Source organism: Pelodiscus sinensis, chromosome 1, assembly GCF_049634645.1.
Source record: "Pelodiscus sinensis isolate JC-2024 chromosome 1, ASM4963464v1, whole genome shotgun sequence".
In the NCBI taxonomy this organism is placed as follows: Eukaryota; Metazoa; Chordata; order Testudines; family Trionychidae; genus Pelodiscus; species Pelodiscus sinensis.
Window position 1 is genome coordinate 287,082,596 of NC_134711.1, and position 27,023 is coordinate 287,109,618.

The 27,023-nt window shown below is 46.8% G+C and overlaps 1 protein-coding gene across 2 annotated transcripts in view; it reads left to right on the top strand.

Moving 5' to 3' along the window:
* Positions 1–5,227: 5,227 nt before the first annotated feature.
* Positions 5,228–27,023, top strand: part of COG3 (component of oligomeric golgi complex 3) — a 56,283-nt gene continuing 34,487 nt past the window's right edge. Inside the window, exons 1-7 of one of the 2 annotated variants that reach the window (XM_075918998.1) lie at positions 5,228–5,787; positions 20,599–20,745; positions 21,298–21,359; positions 22,290–22,455; positions 24,759–24,833; positions 24,968–25,060; positions 25,343–25,468. In XM_075918998.1, the coding sequence (XP_075775113.1) occupies positions 5,629–5,787; positions 20,599–20,745; positions 21,298–21,359; positions 22,290–22,455; positions 24,759–24,833; positions 24,968–25,060; positions 25,343–25,468 (828 nt within the window). In that variant the 5' untranslated portion in view covers positions 5,228–5,628. Of the gene's footprint in view, positions 5,788–20,598; positions 20,746–21,297; positions 21,360–22,289; positions 22,456–24,758; positions 24,834–24,967; positions 25,061–25,342; positions 25,469–27,023 lie in introns of those variants that run through there. The other variant, XM_075918999.1, reaches the window with a different exon arrangement.

Below are 27,023 nucleotides of genomic sequence, written 5' to 3' on the forward strand. Positions count from 1 at the left end.
TGTGGCAGGAACCACAGCTGCACAGCTCTCCCACGCATTCTGAGCAATGGCCCAGCCTCAAGACCCCTGAGAACCCTCCCCCCCGGCCTTCCCAGGAAGCAACACCAGGTTCCCAGGACCCAGCCAGGGGCAGTAACGCTGTGCACCCTCCTGGTCTGGAGCAGAGACCCTGTTCCTCCTTGAGCTGTGGGGGAAGGAGACGACCCTAGGATCTCTGCTCCCAGTGCAGAAACACTGACATCTATAGCCGAAAGGCCGAGGTCTGGGCAGAGAGGGTACGCATTGGAACAGGTTTGGAATAAGGTGAAAGAACTTTGCCAGGACTACCAGTGCTAAGGAGTGCCACCCACAGCACAGTCATGTGAGGCACCACCTGCTCCCACAGACAGCACTGGGGGCTGTGTGTGTGTGTGTGTGTGTGTCCCATGGAGGGCCAGGTTGCTGCAGGCCCCCTTACACCCATCGATCCCACTATGGCTGGAGACTTGCCTTGCCTGCTTGTCTGGGGGGGGGGGAGGGCTTGTCTGGGGGGGGGGGGGGAAGGGGGAGGAAGGAAGCAGGCCCTGGGTACCTCAGGGTTCTTGAGGCACAGGCCACACATGACCTTGCTCCTGGGACATCCCTGTCCTCTGGACTGATGACTGTTGGTCCCCCCCTCCCCTCAAACATCTCAGGAGCCACTCCCTATAAGGCCACCCCCCCCAAGCAGCAGGGCTGTGTGAGGGTGGGATGGCACAACCCCCTGGGGATGGGGTTGCTTGCCAAGCCCAGCCCTGTGCCCTTCCAACACCCTTTCCCTAGGGTCCCCCTTTCCAGTATCCCCCTCCTCCCCCCCGGGACTGCAGCCCAAGAGTACCTTACCTCCATGAGGAAGGCACCAACGGTGGACTTTCCTATGCTGAACTGGTTGCCCACTGCCCCCTAATTGTCTGGGGGTGGTGAGCTTCTCCGGGAGCATGGCAGGCTGCAGGTGGGTGTCCTGTCATTGGAGGGCAGGGGTAAGCCAGGCGCACAGCTCCATACAGGTGGCCTTCTGCATGTGGAAGTTTTGGAGCCACTGCTGGTCCCACCAGTGGGAACTGGTGTCCAGCATCCAAAATCGTGTCTCCACTGTGGGGTGCGGTTGCACGGGTCTTGCTCCTGCACGCAGGAAGAGGGTCTCAATGAGCTTGTGCAGGGCCATGAAGGCAGCCTGCACAAACTGCTGCAGAAACTGTAGCATGGCAGTGTGGGGACATTGTATGCCCAGGGGTAGCTCTGGCTCCATGTCAAGGAGTGTGCTGTGGTGTCCTGAAGCAGGGCAACCAGAGTATACACTGCTGAAGCTTTGCTGTCCCTCAGAGAGGTAGGCAAGCACACAGCTGAAGCAGAGAAACAGCTATGCAGGGGGATCGCTTTAAGTGCATCTCTGTTTGCCTTAGGCAACAGCACTTGGAAGCAATTGCTGACCTCGAGCCCTGCCCAAGCTGGTTCTGGGTGGCAAGCTAGCGTCCAATCAACATGGATGCTATTTTCAAAAAAAGCAGATTGCTTTTTCCTTGAATTTTTGCTGAGCAGATGCTCTTTTGAAAAATGTTTTTCCGAAAGATCTCTTCTGGAAAAGCTCCGGAAAGAAGCTTGCAGTCTAGACATAGCTTCAGTGAGAGCATCTTGTAGCACTAGAACTTCCTGGAGTTGGCTTCTCTTCAGTGGCGCAGCATGTGCTTTTCCTCCCTATAAGGCAGGGGTGGGGAACCTCAGGCCCAGATGCAGCCTCTGGCTTGCTTGGATCTGGTCCCCTAGGAGATCTGGGATCTTCTCACATTGGGGAGCCTGTGCTGGCACTCCAGCCTCCTGCCACCTAGCTACAGGGCTGGAGCACACAAAATCTACTAGCCTGGCCCCCAGGCTCTGGTGTGCAAGGGGAATCTGAGGAGTGCTTTTCCTTCTCAGTCAAGGACTTCTCACTTTGCTTCTCACTTGTGTGAGGCCCCCTGCTAATTTTTCTGTGTCAGTGGGCCCGACCCAGAAAAGGTTCCCCACTCCTGTTATAAGGCACCTAATGCCAGTTACTTGGGATATTTATAAACAGGGCTCTCAGAAAATGTTGGGGTTGGTGAGCACAAAAAGTTAGGGACCTCCTAACTGTATAAGGCTATGTCTAGACTGAAGGCTTCTTTTGGAAGAAGCTTTTCTGGAAGAGATCTTCTGGAAAAATGTCTTTCAAAAGAGAGCATCCACACTGCCAAAGTGCATCGAAAAATAAATCTGCTTTTTCGAAAGGTAGTATCCATACTGATTAGATGCTATCTCACATTTAAGTTCTGATTACTATGGAAGGAGTGGCCACTAGGGCACCTGTGCTTTTTCCTTGAGGCCTCTTTTTTCAATCTCCCCCCCTTTTCCCATCTCCCCCACCTTTTTCCGAAAGAGGTCTTGATTAGTTGATTAACCTCTGTTGGAAAAACCCCTCCGTTCTTTCGACTTTCTGTTGAAAGAACGCAATTATAATGTGGATGTAAGTGTAGTTTTAAAACCCTGCCGTGTAGACATACCCTAATTGGCAAACTAAGTGGCAATTTAATTGCATTGTGCTTCTTGTGAAGGGCTTTAGCTGTAATTAAATATTTCAGCCAGCATCTGTCTGAAATAGTACATTTAAGCACCTAGATGTGAGGCACAATCAGACCACATTCTATAGCGTTAATTTTAGGATTAATTTCCATCCACAGAGCTGAGGCTCATAGCGAAATGTAATTTAGCAATTTTTTGACTATCCCTGAAGATGAGGGGTTTTTGCTATATTCCTGGGCAATGTTCCCTTTTTTCTCCCCATCCACGTGCAGGATAAATTGTTCATCGAGGCATGTACAGATGTGCACCACCAGTAGAAATGCATGTTACTAGCTGTTGTGGGATGTGGGTGCTCTGCTAATCAGCTAAGTGGCATCTGAATCTCTTTTGAGGGCTGCCCAAGTGTGCAGCTTAGAGACACTGCTCAAGCAGCTTGTCCCAAAACCTCATTTCCCTTGTATATTCCCAAAAAGTGTATCCTTCAGACAGCCTAAATTGCCAGCCTGCACTTCTGGTTCTTGTTGCTCCCTGGCTGCAAACTAAACTATAGCTTTCATTCTCTGCACCTTTGCTGCTTAGTTCTGTCAAAGTCAGGAAGAATGCACTGTAATCCAATTAACCACACTTTAGCAGGGAAAGCTAGCAAGAGCCAGAAAAGGGAGGGCAAAAAAAGGTGAATGCCATAGCAAAAATACCAAATGCTTGTACTTTAGAAAAGTCCAACTCTTAACTGTGGAATCTGAATTAGGGATACTAAATATTGGTTAGTTGAATAGTTGATTAACCTCATGAATTCTTATCAGTTACTTGACTACGGTTACTTGACTATTCTATAGTCCCCTGGGGTGTGGCCAGCAGCCAGTGCACTCCAGTCCCAGTCCCAAGCAGCCCCGTCACTCCACACTGCTGTCTCTGTAAAAAATCAGCTCCCCCCACGGACCAGCTGCCTGTTGTCCCATGTTGCTGCCTCTGATACACAGGCAACAGTGTGGGGTTGCAGCAACCCCTGTCTGGGGAAGGAGGGAGCTAAGCTCCTGGATCTGGCATGAGCTGGAACTGAGCTGGGCTGCTTGGCTCCTAATACACTTTAAATGCAGAGCTACAGTGTGGGTAGGTCCCAGATTTGGCATAGGCCAGGACTGAGCTGGGCTGCTGGCCAGCCTGCTAAAAAAATGTATTGGGGGGTGGGGGGGGGAGGGAGAATGTGTGTAGTCTAGCAAAAGTTTATAGGTTAATGCTTTAATTGGTTAATTGACTACACTGTTACATGCCTAATCTGAGTGCAGAACTTCTAAAATGAAGTAACTGAGGTGGAACTGCATTAAAGTTCTTGTCAGGTTTGGGCAGGCTTCTTTGCATCAATTTGTACTGTGGTAACCTTGAAAATGTAATCTCCATCCCTACAAGGGCTGGAAACTTTTTTTTTTAAAGAGCTCAGATAGTGGAGTACAATGCCACAGCAAGAAATCAATTCTGCAGCTTGTTCCATGATACTACAGGTTGAACCTTTCTGGTTCGGCATGATTTTAGGTTGCCAGATGGCCACACCCATAAGTGTGCTGTCCCAGAGTTTGAGGACCAGTGACTGTAAACAGTGTTTTGTGCTATTATCTAACTCTAAATTAATCATAAATGTCTAAGAGCCCAGCAAGCAGTGGAAGTGTTGGTAATGATGCTACACAGTATTGACCTCCTGTGGTCTGGCAAATTCTCTGGTTCAGCACTGGTCGGGTTCCAAAGGTGCCAGACTAGAAAGGCTCAAAACCTGTACCGCATGAGGAGTTTGATACTACTGTAGTTTCAAAGCTGAAAAATAACTGCAAGGTTGTTCAGTGCTGTTAGATGCTACTTTTTTATTAAACTTTTACTATTGTTCAAGGAAATGAAGCTATAGTCAGTAAAATGCCAGTCTGAAGCTCCTTGCTAGTGTGAAGTTTAATACAGGGGAAAATATGATGTACGATGTGGCTGGTGGCAATATGGAAGAGTAAGTTCACTGGATAATGATAGAAATGTAGCCGTGTTAGTCTGGGGTAGTTGAAGCAAAATGCAGGACAATGTAGCACTTTAAAGACTAACAAGATGGTTTATTAGATGATGAGCTTTCTGGGCCAGACCCACTTCCTCAGATCAAATAGTGGAAGAAAGTATTATTCACTGGATAATAAATCAAATTGAAGAAAACTAGCAAACACTCCAGGGCTTCATGTAAGAGAATGCTACGAAAAAGATGCACAATTTTTCTATGAGCAGATACATAGTTCTAGGTGAAGAAGTACAAGGACGTGACCCTTCTCTCCTGAGCACAGGAAAGAGGCAGGCCCTTCTCGATCGTGTAGTGATGCTTCCACCTATCGTCTGCCCTTGCAAGAAGGGGCGATAGCTCTGTGGGCGGGGAGGAGTCCTGCCAAGTGGGGTCTGCTGCGCTAGCGGGCTGTAGAGTTCATAGCTAGCGACGCTGCCTAGGGAAGGACCTGGGGCTTCTCAGCACGCTCGCTGCAGGCTGGGCAGCGGTGGAAGCGGTGACACTCCATGCAATGAACTTTCTTTTTCTTTCGGCGGGGTGTGGCCTTTGGCCTGACTCCCCCGCCCCCGGCAGCAGGCTCGCGGGGGCGAATGCAATTGGCCGGCCAGCAGTAGTGCCCCGCCCCCCTGCTGAAGTGTTGTCAGTGTCACGTCACAGCGGGAAGCGAGCTGGCCCGGATTCGTACGCGTGTCTCGGGGCGCAGGCAGGGAAGAGTTCGTGCTGCGACGCCTCGGGCCGGCAGGGGGCAGGCGCGCGCCCGCGGTCTGCTTTTCTCACGGCCTAGGGCAGCTTCCTGTGCCCATCGACGCAGCGGAATGACGTCACGAGAGAGAAGGCGTTTCCGTCACTCTCCCTCCGTCGGCTTCGGAGAGAGCCTTCTCCAGCACCGGAAGTTGCTTTCCCAGATCCTTCCCTGACTTGTGGGCGCGTGGAGCTCCCCAGCGCGCCTCTTTCCTCCGGAAGCGTTTCCGGGTTCGGATGGGTGCGCTCGTCTCTCTGCCCGCTCCCGGAAGTTGTCCGCCCCCCGCCCGTTCCGCCGGCCCGTGAGGATGGCGGAGCCGCCCCCGGAGCTGGGCGACAGGGAGACCCGGGACAAGCTCGGCCTGTGGGACCGCAGGCCCCGGCCCATGGCTCCGCTCACCGACCGGCAGACGGACTCGGTGCTGGAGCTGAAAGCGGCGGCCGAGAACCCGCCCGTCCCGGCCGAGGTGAGCGGGGAGGGGCCGGAGACCGGGAGCTGCTGCCACGTAGCCCGATGACGCGTCTCCTGGGCCGCCCCGGGACGTGGGGAGTCGCGGCCTGTGCTGGGGCCGGGCGTGTCGGGGACCCCCCCCCCCCCCCCCCCCCCCCCCCCCCCCCCCGCTGCCCAGGACGTGCCCTTGGTCCGTTGGTGCGTCGCCTGGGCGAGCCGCATCGATCCCGTGCGGGCAGAATTAGCGCTGCCCCCGTCAGGAGGCGCCCCAGGGCTGGCAGCTGAGGATTTTTGTCTGGGGTGGGGAACCGTTTTTGGGTCGGGAGCTGCTGACCTGCCGAAAAATCAGTTGGGGCCGCACACAGGTGAGAAGTGCGAAAGAGAAAAGAAGTCCAACCAAAAAAACCAACCAATAAAAAACCCCAAATCTTCACTGGTGTGGCCCCATGGAGGTGAAAGGCACTGTCCAGAACTCAGTGGGGCTCAGGCTAGTAGATTTTGTGTGTTCTACCCCTATGGGGAGCTCCCCAGTGCTGAGGAGGAGCCCTGTTCCTGGGGGTGGGGGCAGATCCAGACAAGCCAGGGGCTAATGCAGCCCCTGTATCTTAGGTTCGTAACCACTTTATGTGGTCACTAGGGTCCTTGGCATCTTCCCTGAGAATGAGCTCCACAACCCTGCTCTGTTCTCCATGCAAATAATTACATTTCTGCTATTTTACAGCTCTAGTTTTACCTGGGATTCACTATCCATTTCCTGTACTAAACTTTTGCCTTGGGATGCAGGGCACATTTAATAATGGTGCTCTTCCATTGTGGAGTGGTTCCATTATAGCAATTGTAGAATCACACGGCCCTCAATAAGTCATGTAGTCCATTTCTTTGTTTTGAGGCAGGACTAATTATTATCGTCTAGGGATGGCCAAGCAGCAGCTCATGAGCCGCGTAGGTTCTTTTACTTTTAAAAGTGCATCTTCACAGACCTCTATATGTCCCATTATTCTCCTCATACCGAAGGAATAGTAGGAGTTAAGGTTTCCTTTCCTGAAGAAAGGTGGTGGGCTAGGGACTTCTGCCGCATGAGAGGCATCTGCCTCCTGACATCAGGCCACTTTTGCTGAAGCCTGAGCACTGTCAGGTGCACCTGATTCTCAAATGTCTGAAGATTACTCAAAACTAGGTGACTTGGCAACAAAATAAAATTTAATGAAACAACATGAAATTTAATGTTGATAAATGCAAAGTAGTGCACACTGGAAAATATAAACTGAGCTATCCATATAAAATAATCAGGGTCTAAATTAGCTGTTACCACTCAAGAAAGAGATCTTATTGTGGATAGTTCTCTGAAAATATCTACTCAGTGTGCAGCGACAGTCAAAAAAAGCTAACAGAATATTGCAAATCGTTAAGCAAGGGATTGATAATAAGACGGAAAATATCATTTTGCCTCTCTCTAAATCCATTTTAAGCCCATATCTGCCCAAAGTAGTCAGGATGTGGTCACCCCATCTCAAGAAAGATATACTGGTGTTGAAAAAGATTAAGAAAAGGGCAACACAAATGATTAGGAGTATGAAATAGCTTCCATATGAAGGGAGATTAATAGGACTAGGACTTTTCACCTTGGAAAAGAGAAGCTAAAGAGAAATATCCTAGATGTCTATAAAATCATGACTAGTACAGTGAAAGTAGATAAAGATGTGCTGTTTACTTCTAACACAAAAACTAGAGGTCACCAAATTAATAGGCACCAGGTTTAAAACAAATAAAAGGAAGTAGTAGTTCTTCGAGTGATTGCTAGTGTCCATTACACATTAGGTGTTTGTGCTCACCACATGCATTGGTATGGAAAGTTTTTCCCTCAGTAGTACCCATAGGAGGGCATACCCAGTAACTAGGTTTCAAACCACGTCCAGAGTATAAGCATCCTATGTCTGTTAGTGACCTGCACAACAACTGTCTGAAGTGTTTAGCCAAGAAGCACATTAAAAAGAAGTGCCGTATTTACAAATCATTCAAAACTTGAAGGAGGAAGGATAGGGTTATTTGACTTGGGGCACTCTTAATGGAGTCAGCTCTAACTCCGGCAGCAGAGACCAGGTCAGACTTGGCCTGGAATGCTCCATCGGTGCCATCGTCAGAATAGTACCATTCCCGTTTGTCAACTCCAGTCTGGAAGGTGAAGACCCTGGCAAAGGGGCCCTTCCCCAATGTCCTGTAAATTAAGGAGAAATTGGGAGGAGAGCCAAGACATGCAATAGGTGGCTTGACACCTCTGTCTGGGATTTGGGGACTGACTCAAACAGAATGGTTCAGCCATCTCCACTCCATCTGATGATGCCGAGTAGAAATGAAGGCCTATGGCATGTGGAGTGCTGTCTACACTAGAGGCCTTTTGGGCAGCGCAGGACATTTTGGCCTTGCAGATGCCAGCAGCATCCACCCAGCCAGTAGTACAATTGATGGGTAATCCCATGTTGGGCCTTTTCCAGGTGCCTCCATCCCAGCAACCCCTGCAAAGGCACCAGTGCTTCCTGGTACAAAGCCTTCATGCCTCAGATGCTGGGAGGTGGACTTTGCATGTGCCCTTCCATTTCCCTGACTATGGCCACAGGAGGTAGGACTTGAGGCAATACCAGAGCTTTGGCACGGAGGCTCATGCCTCTTTCCTTGAGCACTGTGACTGATTCCCTGAGACCTCCGCACCACTTCTAGGATTAGCGTTATAGATCTCAATTGCACCGTCTCTGGTCTCCATCCTGTCTGACTTCCTGGTCACAGAGGTCCTCAGGCTGTAGTACCTGCTCTAGGTCCCATTCCCTTTCTGAGTCTCATTAGGAGGTGTTAATCACTGGGTTCCCATTGCCAATTCGCCGGCCCATACCATGCTCTGAGGTCTTCCTGCTGCACGGTTCGAGCATGTCCTTGCAGACACCCCAGCCTTGATGTTTTATATCAATATGCAGGAAGGGGCATGCTCATTGACTGTGTGCCAGGAAGCTTCCTTCTCTGGGATTTCTGCATCAGCTGTGACATCCAATTTAAGCTGGCAACCCCCCGGGAATTGACAATGTCCTGGCAAATTGCTTCAAGAGTGACTTCTCACCATGAGTGATTGCTCCATCCGGAAATGACCTGTGTGGGGGTTTTCCCTCGTGTACCTGTTGTCAACCAGGCAAAACCAGTGGGGATTGGGTAGGAGATCTCTCAGCCACCTTTCTCCTGTCATGGTCTGAGGGTCTACTTTATTTGTTCTTCCCAATGCCTCTTATCAGTCAGGTCCTAGTTCAATCAAATGGGACCAGGCTTGAGTGAGCATGATTGCCCTGGCTATTCCAATGCTGATTTGGCATGCTGCTGTACCCCCCCGACTCCTCCTCAATCATCTGGAGCTGTTGCAGGTCCACAGTTGGCTCCTGTTTCCCAGTCTCGCATCCCTGTACCTCTCAATGTGGATGTTCTGTGTTTGAGCATGGAAGAACATGCCAGCTTAGAGCAAGTTCGGCAGGTCCTAATGGGAAGCAAACTGTCCATGAGGTGAAGTGGATGAGGTTCTCTGACCAGACATTGGAGCAAAATATCTTTCCTAAGCATGCTCCAGTGCAGTCCATTTTAGACTACAGTAATTCCTCATTTAACACTAGAGATGCGTTTCTGAAAATGTTCGTGCTAAGCGAAAATGTGCTATGCGGGGTCAATTTTTCCATTAAAGATAATGGAAAAGGTGGGGGTTGCATTTCAGGTGGTGATGGCAAAGTCAGTACAGTAAAACTCCGATGGTCCGGCATCTGACGGTCCGGCACTCCTGATGGTCTGGCACCATCAGGAACCCGGAAGTGCTCCGGGCAGCTGGACCATTGGAGCTGCTCTGCCCCCAGCTTCCCTGATTCAGCCGCTGCTAAAACTGACCAGCGCTGAATCCGAGAAGCAGGGGGCAGAACAGCTGGAGTGCTGCTGGGTAGGTCCAGTAGCACTGCCCCTCGGGGCTGCGGGACCAACCCAGCAGCACCCCAGCTGTCCCGGATTCAGCCGCTGCTGAAATTGACCAGCGGCTGACTCCAGGAAGCCCGAGGCAGAGCTGCTCTGCCCCAGCTTCCTGGAATCAGCCGCTGGTCAGTTTCAGCAGCAGCTGACTTGGGTACACCTGGGACAGAGCAGCTGGGGTGCTGCTGGGTTGGTCCCTGCAGCGCCGAGGTTTGGCGCTACCAGACCAACCCAGCAGCGCCCCAGCTGCTCTGTCCCAGGCGTCCTGATTCAGCCGCTGCTGAAATTGACAGGGCTGACTCCAGGAAGCCCGGGGCAGAGCAGCTCTGTCTCGGGCTTCCTGGAGTCAGTCGCTGATCAGTTTCTGCAGCGGCTGACTTGGGGACACCTGGCGCAGAGCAGCTGGGGTGCTGCTGGGTTGGTCCAGTAGCGCCGAGGAGCGGCGCTGCGGGACCAACCCGTCAGCACTTCAGCTGCTCTGCCCCAGACGTCCCCAAGAGCAGCTGGGGTGCTGACGGGTTGGTCTCGCGGTGCCAAGGGTTGGCGCTACCGGACCAACCCGGCAGCACCCCAGCTGCTCTGCTGCAGGCGTCCCCGATTCAGCCGCTGTTGAAACTGACCAGCAGCGGCTGAATCGGGGACTCCTGGGGCAGAGCCAGACTATCAGAAGGGAGGGCTATGAGAGGGTCTGGGGTAGCATCCCCCCACCCTACCCCAGACCCCTCATAGCCCCCTCTTCTGATAGTCCGTCATATCTGATAATCCGGCACCCCCTGGGTCCTAAAGGTGCCGGATTATCGGAAGTTTACTGTATTTTGTTGGTGCTGGGTCGTCAACGTCAGCATTAGATATCTAGCAACACCAGTCGCTGTGGTTTGTTAAAACACAAAGATAAACACGTGAGTGAGCGGAAAAGCGCTGTGACCACATGTATTCATCCACTCATGCGTATTATCACTGTTTTTACCAACTTATACCGCTGTGCGAAGTAGTCCGCCACTTGATTATTTTCGTGTTATTTCAGGGATGGTCGTGTTATTCGAAAAATGTTCCCTAAAAATAAAATAGTGCTATTGCGAAAACGTGTTAAGCGGGCACATGTTAAACGAGTAATTACTGTACTTGCTCAGGAACTGGTATCTGGCATATTCCTCCATCAGAGTTCATCTTGCAGCTATCTCTGTTTTTCATGATCCAATTCAAGGATAGACAGTGTTCTCCCCTGACATGATGGGAAGATTCCTTCAGGGTCTTGAGTGACTATCTGCATGTGTGTGATCCTATTCCAAAGTGAGACCTCAAATTGGTCCTTTCTAGGGATGTAAAAGGTTAACTAGTAAACCACTTAGACCTACCAAAATGCTTATCAGGTAACCAATTGTATGGCCAACCAGTCAGTTGAGCGGGGGGGCAGGGCTGCACCTGCGTCAGGCCGGTGGGACCCTGGCTGAGGCTGTCCGCCAACAGTTATCTTGTTAAATTTTAGCCTTTTAGTTGTTTAACCAGTTAATTAATTAAAGCGTTATTTACATCCCTACTCCTGTCTGGGCTTATTGGGCTGCTTTATGCTGCTCTGATTCTGCTTCGTTTCCTACGTGTCCTGGAAAGTAATGTTCCTGGTGGCAGTGAAGCAGACAGCAGAAGAGAGGTGTCTTAATGCTCTGGATGTAAAAAGCCAAGGCCTATTGGACCTGGAACCAAGCCTTTCCCTAGGTATATATAGTTCTTTATCTCTGTGGCTGATAGAATGAAAGGCCTGCCAGTTTTTATGCAGTGGCTTTCCAACTGGATCACTAGAGCCCTGCATGGATACAAAATCTGTATCTGCATCCTTGTCTGCAAAAGTGAGCTGCAGATATAAAGCAGATAGTTGCAAATTTACAAGATTCTAGATTTATATCAAGGACATTTTGGCCTTGCAGGTACCAACATCATCTACATCTGTAAAAACGAGCTGCCGATAGCTACAACCACATCAATGAATGTGGATATGAAATGAATATCTGTGGATTTGCAAGACTATGGATCACCTCATGCATACAAACCTGCTACAACCTTGCAAATGTCTCTTTTCCATAGATCATCCATGCCCACTAAACCAGGGCTCCAGCATCTTTGGCTGCCTTCCTGGTACACGTGCCAATCTAGGACATCTTTAGAAGCGTGTCTTGGTTCACACTTCACATCTCGGTACGCTATCACTCAGCAGGCTAGAGATAACTCTGGGTCCATGAGAGCTGTGCTGTAGTTAGTGCGGCCATGAACTTCTACCTGCCTCTATCAGTTCTGCTTGGGAGTCACCTAATGTGGAATGGATATGAGCAAACACTCAAATTAAAAATACAGTAAAACTCCAATTGTCCGGCATCCAGTAGTCCGGCACCCCCGATAGTCCGGCACAAACTGGAACCCGGAAGTGCTCCAGCCAGCCGGACAATTGGAGCTGCTCTGCACAGCTTCCCCAAGTCCACTGCCGCCGCTGCTGAAGCTGACCAGCTGCGACCTGGGGAAGTGGTGCGGAGCAGTGCAGCTGGGGTGCTGCAGGGTTGGTCCTGTAGCGCTGCCCCTCACCCCCCTGCTCAGTGCCTGGCAGCACCCCACCTGCTCTTCCCCACGGCTTGCCCAAGTCCGCCACTGCTGAAACTGACCAGCAGCGGACATGGGGGAGCCCTGGGGCAGAGCAGCAGGGGTGCTGCTGGGTTGGTCCCTTTATACCATGCCATGGAGGTGCCACTTGAGGGGTCGCCAGAGCCACTCTAACGGTACTGCTGAGGGAAAAACATCCAGCAGTGGTGCATGTGGTGATAGCACATGCCTCATTTGGAATGGACATGAGCAAAACATCTCAAACACCAGTTACAGAACGGGTAATTGTCTTTTCACACAACTCAGTCACCCTGTGGAACTCCTTGCCAGAGAATGTTGTGAAAGTCAAGACTGTAACAGGGTTCAAAAAAGACCTAAATAGATTCAAGGAGTAGAGGTCCATCAATAGCTATTAGTCAGGATAGGCAGGGATAGTGTCCCTAACCTTTGTTTTTCAGAAGCTGCAGATGAGCGACAGGAACACTTGGGCTGTGTCTACACTGGCACCCTTTTCCGTAAAAGGGATGCTAATGAGACACTTCGGAATTGCAAATTCCGCGGGGGATTTAAATATCCCCCGCGGCATTTGCATGAACATGGCTGCTGCTTTTTTCTGGCTCGGGGTTTTGCCAGAGAAAAGCGCCAGTCTAGACGGGATCTTGCGGAAAATAAACCCTTGAAAGTAGGAATAAGGGATCTTCCGGAAAAGGGTTTATTTTCCGCAAGATCCCGTCTAGACTGGCGCTTTTCTCCGGCAAAACCCCGAGCTGGAAAAAAGCGGCAGCCATGTTCATGCAAATGCCGCTGGGGATATTTAAATCCCGTGCGGAATTTGCAATTCCGAAGTGTCTCATTAGCATCCCTTTTACGGAAAAGGGTGCCAGTGTAGACACAACCTTGATGTTTACCTGTTGTGTTCATTCCTTGTGAGGCACCTGGCAATGGCCATTGTTGGAAGATAGGATGTTGAGTTAGATGGACCTTTGGTCTGACCTAGTATAGCTGTTATCATATGTGGCTCAGAAGACCTGTAAATTTGGCTACCCCCTGAATCAAGCCAATATATGAAGTGTTTATCTAACCTGTTGTTAAAATTATTCAGTGATGGAGATTCCATAACCTTCTAGCTAATTTGTTCTGTTACTTTACTACCTTTACAGATAGATAGTTTTCCTTGTGAAAAACTTGAATCACCCCGGCTGCAATTTAAGACCATAACCGCGTGTCTTGTTCTCAGTGGATAGGGAGAACAGTTTATCACCCTCCTCTTTTTAACGATCTTTTATGTTTTTGAAGATTGTTCCTTCTCAGCATTCTTTTTTCCTGGCTAAAAAAACCCAATGTTTTCAATATAATAATCCATACGCAAACACATTTTGTATATGGCTTTTGTTTTGTGAAGGACTTCAGAATAGTTTCTTGCCACATAATTTAAAATCAGCACTGAAAGGGAGTTGGAACTTCAACAAATATGGAATACTTGAGGTATAAATTCATTATTTAGATAGCAAATGTGCTGATGCAGAGCCTGACAGTTCTAAAATGAAGTATTTCAATTTTTTATCTTCATAAAAGTTTATGCCCTATTGATTTTTTGTAACATGAAGCAATTAAATTATTTTAACCAGAAGGTAGTCAATAAAACATTAGGGTAATATTGGTTTTTGTTTTAGTAGCTCTGCACAATATCAAGCTTGTTTACCTTACCTCCATAGTATAATACTGCCTGTTGCATGTAACTATTTGAAGCTACTGAGATGACTTTGATGAATAATTTTGTTAGTAGAGCCCTGCAAATCCACAAATATCTTCTTTACATCTGCAGGCATCAACATCCACATGATAATTTTTTGCAGATTGCAAATACAGATTTTGTATCTACTCAGAGTGCTAGTTAGCATTTTGAATACGTATTTCTACTAACAAGACAGGCCTATCGATATTTTGCCAATACCTATTGTCTAACGTAGGCCAGTTTATTCAATGCCTTAAGTATATTTCATTTTTGTATGTGAAAATCTGAGTCTCACAATCAGTTTTCTCAGTTTGCTAGAAGGAAAAAACATATAGTAATAAATATATGCTAGTGGTATTTCCTTAATATATTTAAGATGGGTAATTTGGGCCTACATATATTAGCTAGAATAGGGATGTTAAATATCCATTAATTGAATAGTTGATTAACCTCATGAATTTTTATCGGTTACTTGACTATTCTGTAGTCCCCAGAGGTGGGGCTGGCAGCCAGTGTGCTCCAGCCCCACTCCTGAGGAGCCCCTTACCACTCAACACTGCTGCCTCTGTGCCAGAGTGGGGTGCCAGGCAGGAGCTGGTCCGTGAGGAGAACCAGTTTTAAAACCAGCTCCCCTTGCGGACCGGCTGCCTGACGCCCCACACTGCCGCCACTGATACAGAGGCAGCAGTGTAGGGTGACAGCAGCCCCTGTCTTGAAGGGGTATGAGCATAGGGCCTGATGTGAGCTGGAACTGAGCTGGGCTGCCTGCCCACCTGGCTCCTAATACACTTTAGATGCAGAGCCACAGCAAGGGTAGGTCCTGGACCTGGTGCAAGTCGGGACTGAGTCGGGCTGCTGGCCAGTGTGTTAAAAAATATATTGGTAAGGGATGGGGGAGGAAATGCGTGTAGTCTATAGCATTAACTGATAAGCTTTTGCTTATCAGTTAATCGACTATACTATCACATCCCTAAGCAAGAAAGTCTTTTGTAAAACATGTTTATCTCTTCAAATTTTCCCCTTGAATGAGAAAAGATTTAATATTTGACTAGAATTATACTCCCTGTTACAAATCCTAGTATTTTGTTGCTATTGTATGGACATACTATCTATGAAGAGAAAAGTTAATGTGAAAAGGGATAAAAAATATTGCTACTCAGAAATACTACAGGTTGTACTTCCTTAAAGTAGGACTCTCTGGTCTGGCAATATCGGACCACAGATATTCCTGGACTAGAGAGCCCAGGGGCAGGGAGGCCAGTGATGGCCCGGTAGTCTTGGGGCAGAGGGCTCAGGCAAAGTGGGGAGCACAGTGCTAGAAGGCTCAGGTGGTGCAAGGAGTCCCATGGTGCAATAGGGGGCTCTAGTGGTACCAGGAGCTCCAGTGCTGCATCCAGGAGGCCTGTGGCATGGAGCTCTGATGGCACGGGGAGTTCTGGTGGTGAATTTGGGAGTCCTGTGGCAGGGGGTTCTGGCAGCACGGGGAGCTCCGGTGAAGCAGGTAGAAGCATGGCAGGGGTTCTAGCGGTGTGGTGAGGAGTCCTGTGGCAGGGGGCTTAGGCGGAGCAGGGAATGCTGCGGCAAGGGGGTTCAATAGTGCAGCTAGGAATCCCAGAGCTAAGGGGTCCGGCCAAGGCTGGCAGCACAGCTAGCTGAAGGAGGGGTGGCTGGCCAGCTGTGCTGCCGGCTTGGACCAGAAGTGGAGCCAGTGGATGCCTGGGAAGCCTGTGACAGGGGACCTCCCCGGTCCAACAAATTCCCTTGTTTGGGACCGGTCAGGTCTCAAAGTTGCTGAATCACTGAGCGCCAACTTGTACTTGAGTTAATTGAAGTATTTCCACCTAGTTTCATTTTATTCTAGCTGAATTTTACAACACATTCTTATTTATGAATGACCAGTTTACCAATTCCATAAATTGTATTTTGTTGAAATTCAATAATACGTCAGTAGATTAATAGTCCAAAAGTTCATAGAAAAATTGCTCATTCTTGGACACCATAGTGACCGAACGAATTAGTGCACATGATAATACTTAGCAGTTTTGTAATGCTATTCTAACTAGGAATGTTACATTTCAATTAGTCGATAGGGCACCTCTGCCTATATTTTAAAGGTGAAAGTGGTGCGGGGAGCACGAGGCCAGCAGGGCAGTCCCCCGCTGGCCCCATGCTCCTTATGGCATTTCAAAGCAGTACCGCTGTGTGGAGCCTGGGCTCAGCTGGGGTCTCCCCCGCTGACTGCGGGCTCCGTGCGGTGTTACTACTTTGAAATGCCACGTGGAGCCGAGAATCACAAATAAGGTGCTTTGCACATTCTGAACCTTCTGTTATCTTGATGATTCTTTTGGTTATTTTGATTGCTTTTTAAAAGAGTTGCTAGCTACTAAGTCTCTTGTGAAAAGTGATATTAGTTAACACTAGGGGGCTGCACACCCTGCTTGCCACGCTTGCTAACCCTCCTCGCTGGCCTCTTCGGTGGCCAGAGAGCCTGATAATCTTGCACTGAGCCCAGTTGCATTCTCTATGGCCCCAAGTCACTTGCACCCTTCTCTACTCCCGCCCCCTTCTATCTGAATGCTCTCAGCCCATCCCACCTGCTCGTGCCCTTCAGTCACCAGCCAAACCCCCTTGTCTGCCCCCTTACCACTCCTGCCCCACCCGCCAATAAAATAGTCCACAGCCCAGCCCCTCCTTCAATCCATAGCCCCACCTCCATCCATTCCTACACCCTACTTCCTCTGCCTCCCTTCCTAGCCCCTCCCTACCCGGCCCATCGCCCTCTTTCCATCCCTACCTCCATCTATCCCTACCTCCATCTCCTTCCTCCATATTCCTACACCTCCATCCTTCCCTAACCCCTCCCCCTCCACACTGCCCATCCCCCTTATAGCCACTCCCCCATCCTGCACCCTTCTTGCCCCACAGCTTTGCAGAGAAGGGCAGCAGCTCCCAGCTCTGAATACTTGGCGCTCACTAGGCCCTGGGGGAAACTCATGTGAAGTACAGCCCCATGGCCAAGTTACTGCAGTGTCTTGGGGGATCATCTTCCTTGGCCGTTCTGTTTCTCTGCGGCTAGGAAGTGAAGTGCTGGCCCATGTGGGCTGCCAGGTTTTGGGGGCTGAGGTGGCGTGGAGCTGCCTGCAGTGTGACTCTCACGATCTGCGCTGTGGAGAGGCTGAGTGCTGGCTCCTGCAGGCTGCTGGGGTTTGGTGGCTGAGGGGGCATGGAGCTGACCGCGCTGCACTGGGAACTGGTTGGTCTTCTACAGGACCTGCTCTGCTCTTGTGATCTGCCCCACGGAAGGGCTGAACGCTGGCCCCTGCAGACTGCTGGGGTTTGGTGGCTCAGGAGGCGTGGAGCTGGCAGCGCTGTGCACAGGATCAGGCGAGGAGACGGTCAAGGAAGGAGAGGAGAGCATAATTTACCCTCTGGGTTTAGCCACTCACAGTCACAAGCTGTTTGCCTTGCGGTTCAGCTTCTGAGCTAATGGGGTTAGCAGCAGGGAGGGGGGAGGCCAAGTGGCTGAAAGGGAGGGACTGCAGGATGCAGAATGAAGTAATGACATCACTCTGTTGTCCCACGGAAAACCTTTTGTAACTTTTAAAAATTAAGGCCTGGATGAAGAAGTAGGTATAAACAGGAGTGAGCAATAATTTTTAATGGGAGGCCACTCCAAGATTTTGGCAAGTGGTCCAGGGCTGCATCTCTGGGGAGGGGAGTGTGCAGTGAGGGACAGAGGTTTGGTGCAGAAGGGAACTTGAGATAGGGGACTGGGTGCAGGAGAGTGTGTTTGGGTGAAGGAGTAGGCTGTGATCTGGGACAGGCATTTGGGGTACACAGTCCAGTAGGAAGTATTGGTGCAGGAGAGGATTCTCAGCTTCTATTGGCCAGAAACTGAGAGATTGGCCAATGGGAGCTGAGAGATTTTGCTGGGGGGTGGGAACAGCATGAGAAATCTCCTTCCTCCCTTCCTAGCCATCCAGAGCAGAGAGCCTCTGGATTTTTAAAGCATGAGCTGTTCTCTGCCTAGGGCTGGGGTGGGCAAAAGGGCCTCCATGGGTCGGATCCAGCCCGTAGAGGCCCTGCTGCTCCCCCACTCCCAGGCCAATTAAAGCCTGGGGACAGGGGAGCACCCGAAGCCTCCTTCTGCCCTGCCAAGAGCACGTGGCATTTTGAAGCACGTGGCGCTGCTCTCAGGGTGGGGGAGAGAGCGGAGGAGGGCCTGGGGGTGGGGGAGCTGCAAGGAGCCTGTGGCACTTCAAAGTGCCATGTGCTCCTCTCAGGGTGGGAGGAGGCTTTCCATGTTCCCCCGCCCCTAGGCCCTGATTGCCCTGGGGTTGGGGAAGCAAGCCAAGCCTCTTCCAGGGCATGGGTGCCTAGTGGGGAGGGGGGGCGCAAAGGAGCTTCCCCACCCCCAGCGCAATCATGGTCTGGAGATGGGGTAGACCTGCCCCATCCCATTTAGGCCCCACCCTTTCTGGGGTGGCCCGGGGCTACTTTAAAAATTTTTGAAGTGGCCACGGCAAAAATTATTGCCCACCCCTGGCTTAGGGGTTCAGGTGAGGTGGCTGTGGGTCGATCTGATGGATTGGTGGGCTGGATCTGGCCCGCTGACAGCCTCTTGTCTGCTCCTGGTAGAGAGGCAGCAGGTATCAGGGATAATGGGGGAGCTGAGCTTAGGGCCAGAGCCTGCTTCTCCACAGCCTGGGAATGGCCCGTGGCTAGAGCCTTCCACCTCAAGGCCAAAGCCTCACTCTGCCCTGGGGAAGGTGGGGAACTCACTGGTTGCCTGCTCTTCCAGCTTTTATGTCTACAGAGGAGGGCAGGGCCCAACCACTACTTGTGGCCTTGGAGGAGAGGCTGCTGCTTTGCAACCCTTCCCCTCCATCACAGCCCAGGAGGTTGTGGCTGCAAGAAAAGACCCTGATGGCGCCAGTGGTGCTCTGGATAGTAGGCATGTTGAATGTGAAAATTAGGATGCAGTGACAAAGCTGTCTGGGGAATCTGGCATTTTCAGTCTCTACTTTTTTTGAGTGGAAAAAAAAAATAAATATACAAAGATACGTTAGTTATCCAATTTCTAAAACGTAGACAAGGCTTTTTACCTGTTTTATAATTTCAGACTATTACTTTTGTTGCTACAGATAGCTGGCTCTGTTTAGAGTTGTAAAACATTTCTTTTTGAAATTATGTGCAGTACTCTTTTGTCCCTCAAGTTCTTGGATGTTGTGAATAAGCTTTCAGTGTACAAATGTATTAAAGAATAGAGTGTTATGTTAGAATAGTCATTGAGAATATCCTCATTAGCTGCAACATTTTATCCAAGGATAACATACAGCATCTAATTCCAGGACTGTCTTCAATCAACAAATATTTAAATTGCCCCAAATTACTTTGATTTGTTATATTCAGTAAAATGTCTTTAAGTTGAAATTCTGAAAAATAGGAATTATCTTCCAAAAAACTTTCCTGTAAAATTATCTAGAGTATCTATAAGAAAGTATTGTTTAAAACATATTTTGAAATTATTATAATTTTAAGTTGTGGCAGTATTAGGGTATTGGGATGTCCTTTGATCACATAGCAGAAAAATCTAATGAAAGTTTGGTTAGCTTGTATGCTGATTAGGGATGTAAGAGTTTAACCGATAAGCATCAGCTTATCAATTTCTGTTATGGTTAGACTCTTCTGCCCTGCAGGCATGCTGGACAGGGGCTTATACTATAGTGCCTGCAAAACAGCTGTCTCCCTAGGCGTGAGGCCGGGAACCAGTGCACTCTGGGAGGCAGCTTACGTGCATCAGCTGCTGGCCCTGCAGTAGAACCTGTATCAGAGCCCACAGCGCGGGGCAGTAGCTGCCTCCTTGGGAGTGGGGCCGGGAGACTGTACATATAAGCTGAGTCCCAGCATATTCCAGCTGCTGACCCCGCTCCTGGGGAGCCAGCTGCATTGCAGGCTCTGCCATATAATTATACGGCAGAGCCCACAGTGCAGGGCAGCAGATGGCTCCATGGAGGCAACTCTCCACAATCCTTCCCTTCCTAGTCCCAGCCAGCAAAAAATGCAAGGATTTTTAATGGTTACACAGCTACTTTTTAAAAGCTTTTTGACGTCCCTAAGGATGCAGATCTGTAAACCATTTTTTTTGCTTGCACTTGGAAATATGAATTATCCTGTTTTCTGATATGAAGTCCACAAATATTAATTTGTCAAGCTATTTAACTAAACTGGAGATCATATCCAAGCTGTCTGTATTAATTCAATTTCAGTTATTCTTGTTAAGTAGCGAGTATCATTGAATTTTTTTCATACTATGATGAGTAATATTTTAAATATTTCTGAATATTGGTACTCTGGTGTTCAATATTGTTATGAAACGGTTTATACAATGTCCACATTGATTATTTCTTCGAAAGTAACCAAATAGAAACTAAAAAATAAACTGGTCTGCTAGAGATATTGTTACATAGTTAAATATTTGTTTTAAAAAAGTAACTAAGCTGATGAAATGTTTATGTCCAGCTTCCAATTGAAGATTTATGCAGTTTAACATCACAGTCACTGAGTGTCACATTGGCGGCAGCAATACCTGAGTCAACAGAGGATATCCTCTTGAAAGGATTCACTACTTTGGGTATGGAAGATGAAAGAATTGAAACTGCACAGCAGGTAAATCACATCAGATTGATTTTGCAATCCTAGAGGCATCACTTCAGTGCTAAAATTCTTCCTATAGGATTTGTAGAATTTTTCTACTGAATGCCTTTTCTAATGTTTTTGTAAAATTCTTTTGTTAGCATGGGGGGGAAAAACCAAAGAAAACAAAACTTTAACATCTTAGTAGTTTAATAGCAGATATTTTTCCTCTATTGAAAACCTAAAACATCTGCCAAAAACTGTGGTGCAACCCGCAGAATGTCACATGTCAACAATCCTATAATGTTTGCAGTGCTAATGATGTGCTCCTAGTAACTCAAGGAGATGGGAATCTATCTTTTTCCTTTAGGTAAGTGGTGGAATTAGGCCAGAAAACAACAGAGCACATCCTGAATCATTGTTCAGTATTTAAGATTTTTTCTGTTAATAACAAAAGATGTTCATGTTGTGAGCAATTCATTGTTTGTGTCCTGTTTATTGCTCTGGAACTTCAGGTATGACAGTTTCTCTAATTGGTTCCTTGTAATGTCTGGTTTATTGACAATCTAAAAATCTTTGTTCTAGTTCTTCTCATGGTTTGCTCAGCTGCAGGCCCAGATGGATCAAGATGAAGGTGCTAAGTACAGGTATGATCTTCCATTTGTTGAATTTTACCATTTTATATTTTTATACTCTGCACCCAGCAACAGCTTTTAAACTGGAGATGAAATTTTGCTGTGACATATATCTCAATTCCCCCTCTGACATATTGCAGCATATGATACATAGGATTTTATCCTGTCCACCAATATGACCACTAATTTTTCAGCATCTTATGACACTTTTCCCAGTTATGTTGAATTGATATCTGTGTTCACCTGACTGTCTTTCTCTTTTCAATCTGGAAAGGACTACTTTCAGTTGATTTCAGATGCATCTCCCTATTAATGTTTGATAAACTGCTTAAGTACTTGTGAGTGGCTCAGACCATCCTACTGCAGATCTGAGATGTTTCTGCTGGGGCTAGTGCCATGATGTTTAGCTATCAAATCCACAATTAAGAGCACGCATTAAATTTTACTGAAAAGTGTCCTGCTCTTTTCCCTATCCTTTTTTAAAAATTCTGTCTCCTGTCTGACCTTTATTATTGTGGGAAGAGCTTTGTGTTCTGTGTGGAAAATAATAAGGCTTCGACTTAATCTGAGCCCATACTTGTGAACCAGTCACAGAGTTGGAGAGTTGCACCCTGTTCTCTCTTTTTTGATATGCTTCTAATGATGATGGGCAGTGTTGTAGATCACAGAGGGAAAATTGAGCTATTAGATGGCCATGGTATATCTGTTTTAGTTGGAGGAGTCAAAAGAAGAGATAAGAGTGTTAATTGGTTCTCTGTGATTACTATTTTGGAGATTACACAATTCTGAGGAGAGTTTGTGATTTTTACATATTTTACATATTGTGCTAAAATAGAGAACAGTAGCTGAGGCCCAAGAGTCATGGACACTTAACATTGTTATATTTTTTTAATATATAAAGAAAAACATTACCCTTTTTTCATTGTAGTTCTCTTTTTCTAGACAGATGAGGGATTATTTGTCTGGATTTCAGGAGCAATGTGATGCAATATTGAATGACGTAAACAGTGCTCTTCAACATTTGGAGTCTTTGCAGAAACAGTATCTCTTTGTGTCCACCAAGACAGGAACACTACATGAAGCCTGTGAGCAGCTTTTGAAAGAACAGGTAATTTGTGATTGGATAGTTACTGAAGTTTTTTTAAATTGTAAAGGTACCAAAAACGAAGTCTTCTGTTTACAGAACAGGCATCTTGTGGGCAGTAATGGCAGTGCATGGTTGCATTAATTTGTCTCTAAATAAGAGTGGAGGCTCCAGTGTGGCAGCAGAGGGCACAGGCCATGGGCTTGTATGGAGGTCTGAGATCACCCCACAACCCTCTCAGCCCAGGATGCAGACTCATTGGTGAGTCTGCAGCTGACTCTGACACAACACAAGTACTGGGTCTGCCCCAGAAACACCCTGGGGCCCTGCTCTTCCACACTAGGTGCACCAGGTGTGAGTAGACAGGCTCAGCCAGCAGGATTCAAGGGTTGAAGGGTTTAATGTGTGTGTGTGTGGGAAAGAGAGGATTTAGGAGTGTGGTGAAAGGGTTCTGTGTAGGGCAGTCTGGATGGGGGCAGCTCAGTGAGGGGATCTGGATACAGGGTCTTATTGGGGTGGTTCTGGGTGCAGGGGCAATGGGATTCTGCCTGCGAGGTAAAGGTGAAGGTGGTTAGAGCTCAGCAGGAAGTGTGGGTTGATGAAGCTTGGCAGGAGAGACTGGATGTGGGGGCTTAATATGGGGTGCAGGTGGGGGTCCTTCATTCGGAGGAAGAAACAGAATGGAAGCGAAATTCTCTAGTCCTTTCACTATGGTCCCAGGGAGTTGGGAGTCCGTAGTGAAGCACCTTTCTGAAATGAGAGCTCATGTTGGAATTGAGTAGACCATCCTCCAGAAAATCATGTGCTTTAAGGTGGAAATATTTTCTTAGTAGCCATCTAATTAAAGGCACATCCTAAGACTGCTTCCATTTCTCTTTTTTGGACTGTTTTAATTCTGAAAAATTTAGGTTAAAATTTGTCATTTTATACTGGTTTAGTAAGCAGCTCTATTTCCCTACCTTTTCCAAGTGGGGATTACCCTTAATTTTTGTACTCCATTAGTAAAATATTTTTAAAATGTTTCTTAAGCTCTTTCCACTTACTCATAAACCCATAAGCTCTTTGAGTTTCAGTTTAGTTCTCTGAAAATTGATGAAATTGTTTCAACACTTCTGGGAAGTGCATGCATTCTGACGAAGTGGGTCTTTGCCCACGAAAGCTTATGCTCCAAAACTTCAGTTAGTCTATAAGGTGCCACAGGACTCCTCGCCGCTTCTGGGAATGTTGCTTAAACTTTTTCTCTTTGAAAACATCTGGAAAACAAAATTAGCTGTAGGCAGTTATAGCTGATTCTTGTCTATCTCAATGTTTCACATGAGCAAAATGGTAATGAAACATCAAATTGTCAAAAGTAGTTGCACCGATTTTCATACTAAACTGATACCACTCCTGTAAAATGATGCCATGAAAACTGCATTATGAGGGGTTCCGTATATGATATCCAGCTGACTTTAAGAGCAAGTGCACAATATACAAATGTATATACACACACACATTTTAGAGAAACATCTAAAATATCTGGCTGAGATCTTTAATTGGACTAGCATCTGTTGGTGAGACACACAAGATTTCAAGCTTATGCAGACTCTGAAGAATAGTATCTCTCGTAAACATAAATTGGTCCAATAAAAAATATATCCTCACCCACAACATGGTTACACCAAAGCTACAACAATAATACATACAAATACTTACTTTCAACACTGAAATCTCAGCCAAACTGCTTTCTTTCCTTATCCCACATCACCACCTGTAATAAGGTTCTGTAGAGAAAAATATTCTCTTAATGAGCACCATTCGTTCATTGTTTAAATGTATGCCATCAGTGTCCCTTGTGCAAATCTAATGAATGTAATGGGTTTGCATAAGTGCAACTGTTTGGAAATCAGGAAACATTTTGGATGTTGAAGGAAGGAAGATCCTTTAGTTGCCTCTGCAGATCTAAATGACCTCAGTCCTTTTTATGGATGCTTCTGAGGGATAAAAGAACTGAAGATAGGAATGTGTGCTGGGTATTTTTATAGAGAATGTTTGGTTCCTAAAGTGCTTAAGAAGAGCATATAATAGTTTTACTACTTGGAAAGATTCTATGGCTCTTTCAGAATACTGCAAGACTCTTAGATTGTGTGTCTGTAAAGACAATAACTTGAGAACAGCATTTAGTGGTAACATTGCTTCCTCTAATTCAGCGTTTAGAACATAACAAAATTTCTGACTTTTATTAAGCTGTTATTTAGGAAAATCTGATCTAATTTTTTAACATATGACTTGAAACCTAAATTTCTCTTCAAGTTATTTATAGTCTTCTGTTTGCTCTGTTTGAACAGTCAGAACTCGTTGACCTGGCTGAAAATATCCAACAGAAACTCTCTTATTTTAATGAACTAGAAAACATTAACACAGTAAGTGTTGTTTTGTTTCTTGTAATCTTATAAAGTCATTTAGGCTATTATAATCCCCTCATTTCTGTGACCAAAACTAGTTATTTCTGATGTGTTCTTATTTTTTTCTGACTGATGTATTTTGTTTTTTAAAGAAATTGAATTCCCCCACATTGTCTGTGAATAGTGAAGGATTCATACCTATGCTGGCTAAGCTTGATGATTGTATTACATATATTTCATCGCATGTGAGTAACTTAATATGTATTTTTAATTAAATCTTATTGACAGATAAATATGCTGGTTATTTTGAATTTTTATAAATGTGTGTGTTTTTACAAATAAAAAGGCAAGCATAGCACTTGCTGCTGCTTAAATGTACGCTGATCAGGTCTATTTTAGTCCGCTTATAATTAAACCTGCAACAGTTAGCTTGCCTTGTATAGATTTTACCTATTGTTCTCTTAAAAGTATTTTTTCATGCCTATCGTTACTGCCACATTTAAAATGCTTTTCTTTGTTCTTCACAGCCTAATTTTAAAGATTATCCTGTGTATTTGGTTAAGTTTAAACAGTGTCTTTCTAAAGCTATGCACCTAATGAAAACATACACTGTGAACACACTTCAGAACCTCACAAGCCAGTTGATAAAAAGGGTAAGTTGAGTAAGCAGATACTGACTTGATTAGTCTGATGTATTTGCAATAACCCCAGACAAAAACAAAAAGCCCTGCAGCTTTTTTTAATATTAATTTGACTGATCTTAACACTGTTGCATTAGACAAGGGTTGTTTGGTGGAATAGCACATTTAAATATTTTCTTCTGATTAGTTTGTAGCATACATTAGTTTGCACTGCAGGACTTGACAGGTACAAGTGGTCTAAGGGATGTATTGTTGTTAGGCAATAAAGATGGATTTTCAAAGGAACAAAGGGGAATTAGGTGACCAGCTTGCACCTACTTTCAATGGGAATTGAACACCTTGCTATTCTTTATGGTTCTGCAAATCTACCCTCAAAATCAGAGAAGGAAGGTTATATATTTGACCTTATATCTTTGGATGAAATGTGGTGAGAATAAATCATTCCTGAGAGGGTTTTGTAGCATGATTCAGAAGACTTGAGTGGCAGAGGAATGAGCCTGTTTCCCTTCTCAGAACTTGAATTTTACTTGAAGGTTAGCCATTCATACATATGTTGCAGGAGGCAGGAGGGTAAAGAAGAGTTAGAGGTAGGGATACTTTTTGTTCTTTCCAAGTCACAGGCTGAATGTTGCTACACTCTTGATCTCCACCCTCTTGTGGGGAATGGCCTAGGAGGAAGGTGATCCTGGTGACTTAATTATCCAGAGAGTTAAAAAACAACAGGCTCTTTTTCTGTTACTACAGCTGTTGCAAGCTCTTGTTCTTCATTGAACTGAGCCATGGAGAGCAAGGCAAATGCCTGAGACCCTGGCTGACCTGTCCAGATTTGCTTGGTAGGGAGCTGAACTTTAACTCAGCCATGATAGAAATTAGATTTCCATTAGGGATGTAAAAGGTTAACTGGTGGCCCAGGCTGGAGCAGGGTCTCTGTTTACTCCCTTCCATCCCCCACCAGCTCAACATGGGTAGGGCGGCTGTTCCAACGTGGTTGGGCCCATCATGCTGCAGGTTTAGCCCGGCCTGGGCAGAGCAGCTCACTGCTGGAGCAGCCCCTGCTTGCAGGATCCCGGTTAACCTGTTAAATATAACATTTAATGCAGGAGATTTTGCATAATCTAAAAATAAAAAAGGAGTCATATAAAAAGTGGAAACGAGGTCATATTACAACGGATGCATATAAGCAAACAACGCAAGTATGCAAGGGCCAGATTAGAAAGTTAGAGGCACAAAATGAGCTCAATTTAGCTAGAGACACAAAGGATAACAGGAAGACATTCTATAAATATATTAGAAGCAGGAAGAAGACCAAAGACCCAGGCCCATTGCTCAGTGAAGAGGGAGAAACAATAACAGGAAACTTGGAAATGGCAGAGGTGCTTAATGATTTCTTTGTTTCGGTCTTTACCAAGAAGTTTGATGATGAAGGAAGCCTAACATAGTGAATGCTAGTGGAAATGTGGTAGGTTTAGAAGATTTAAAAAAAAAAGATAAACATTACTTAGAAAAATGAGGTGTCTGCAAGTCACCAGGGCCTGATGAAATGCATCCTAGAATATTTAAGGAAATG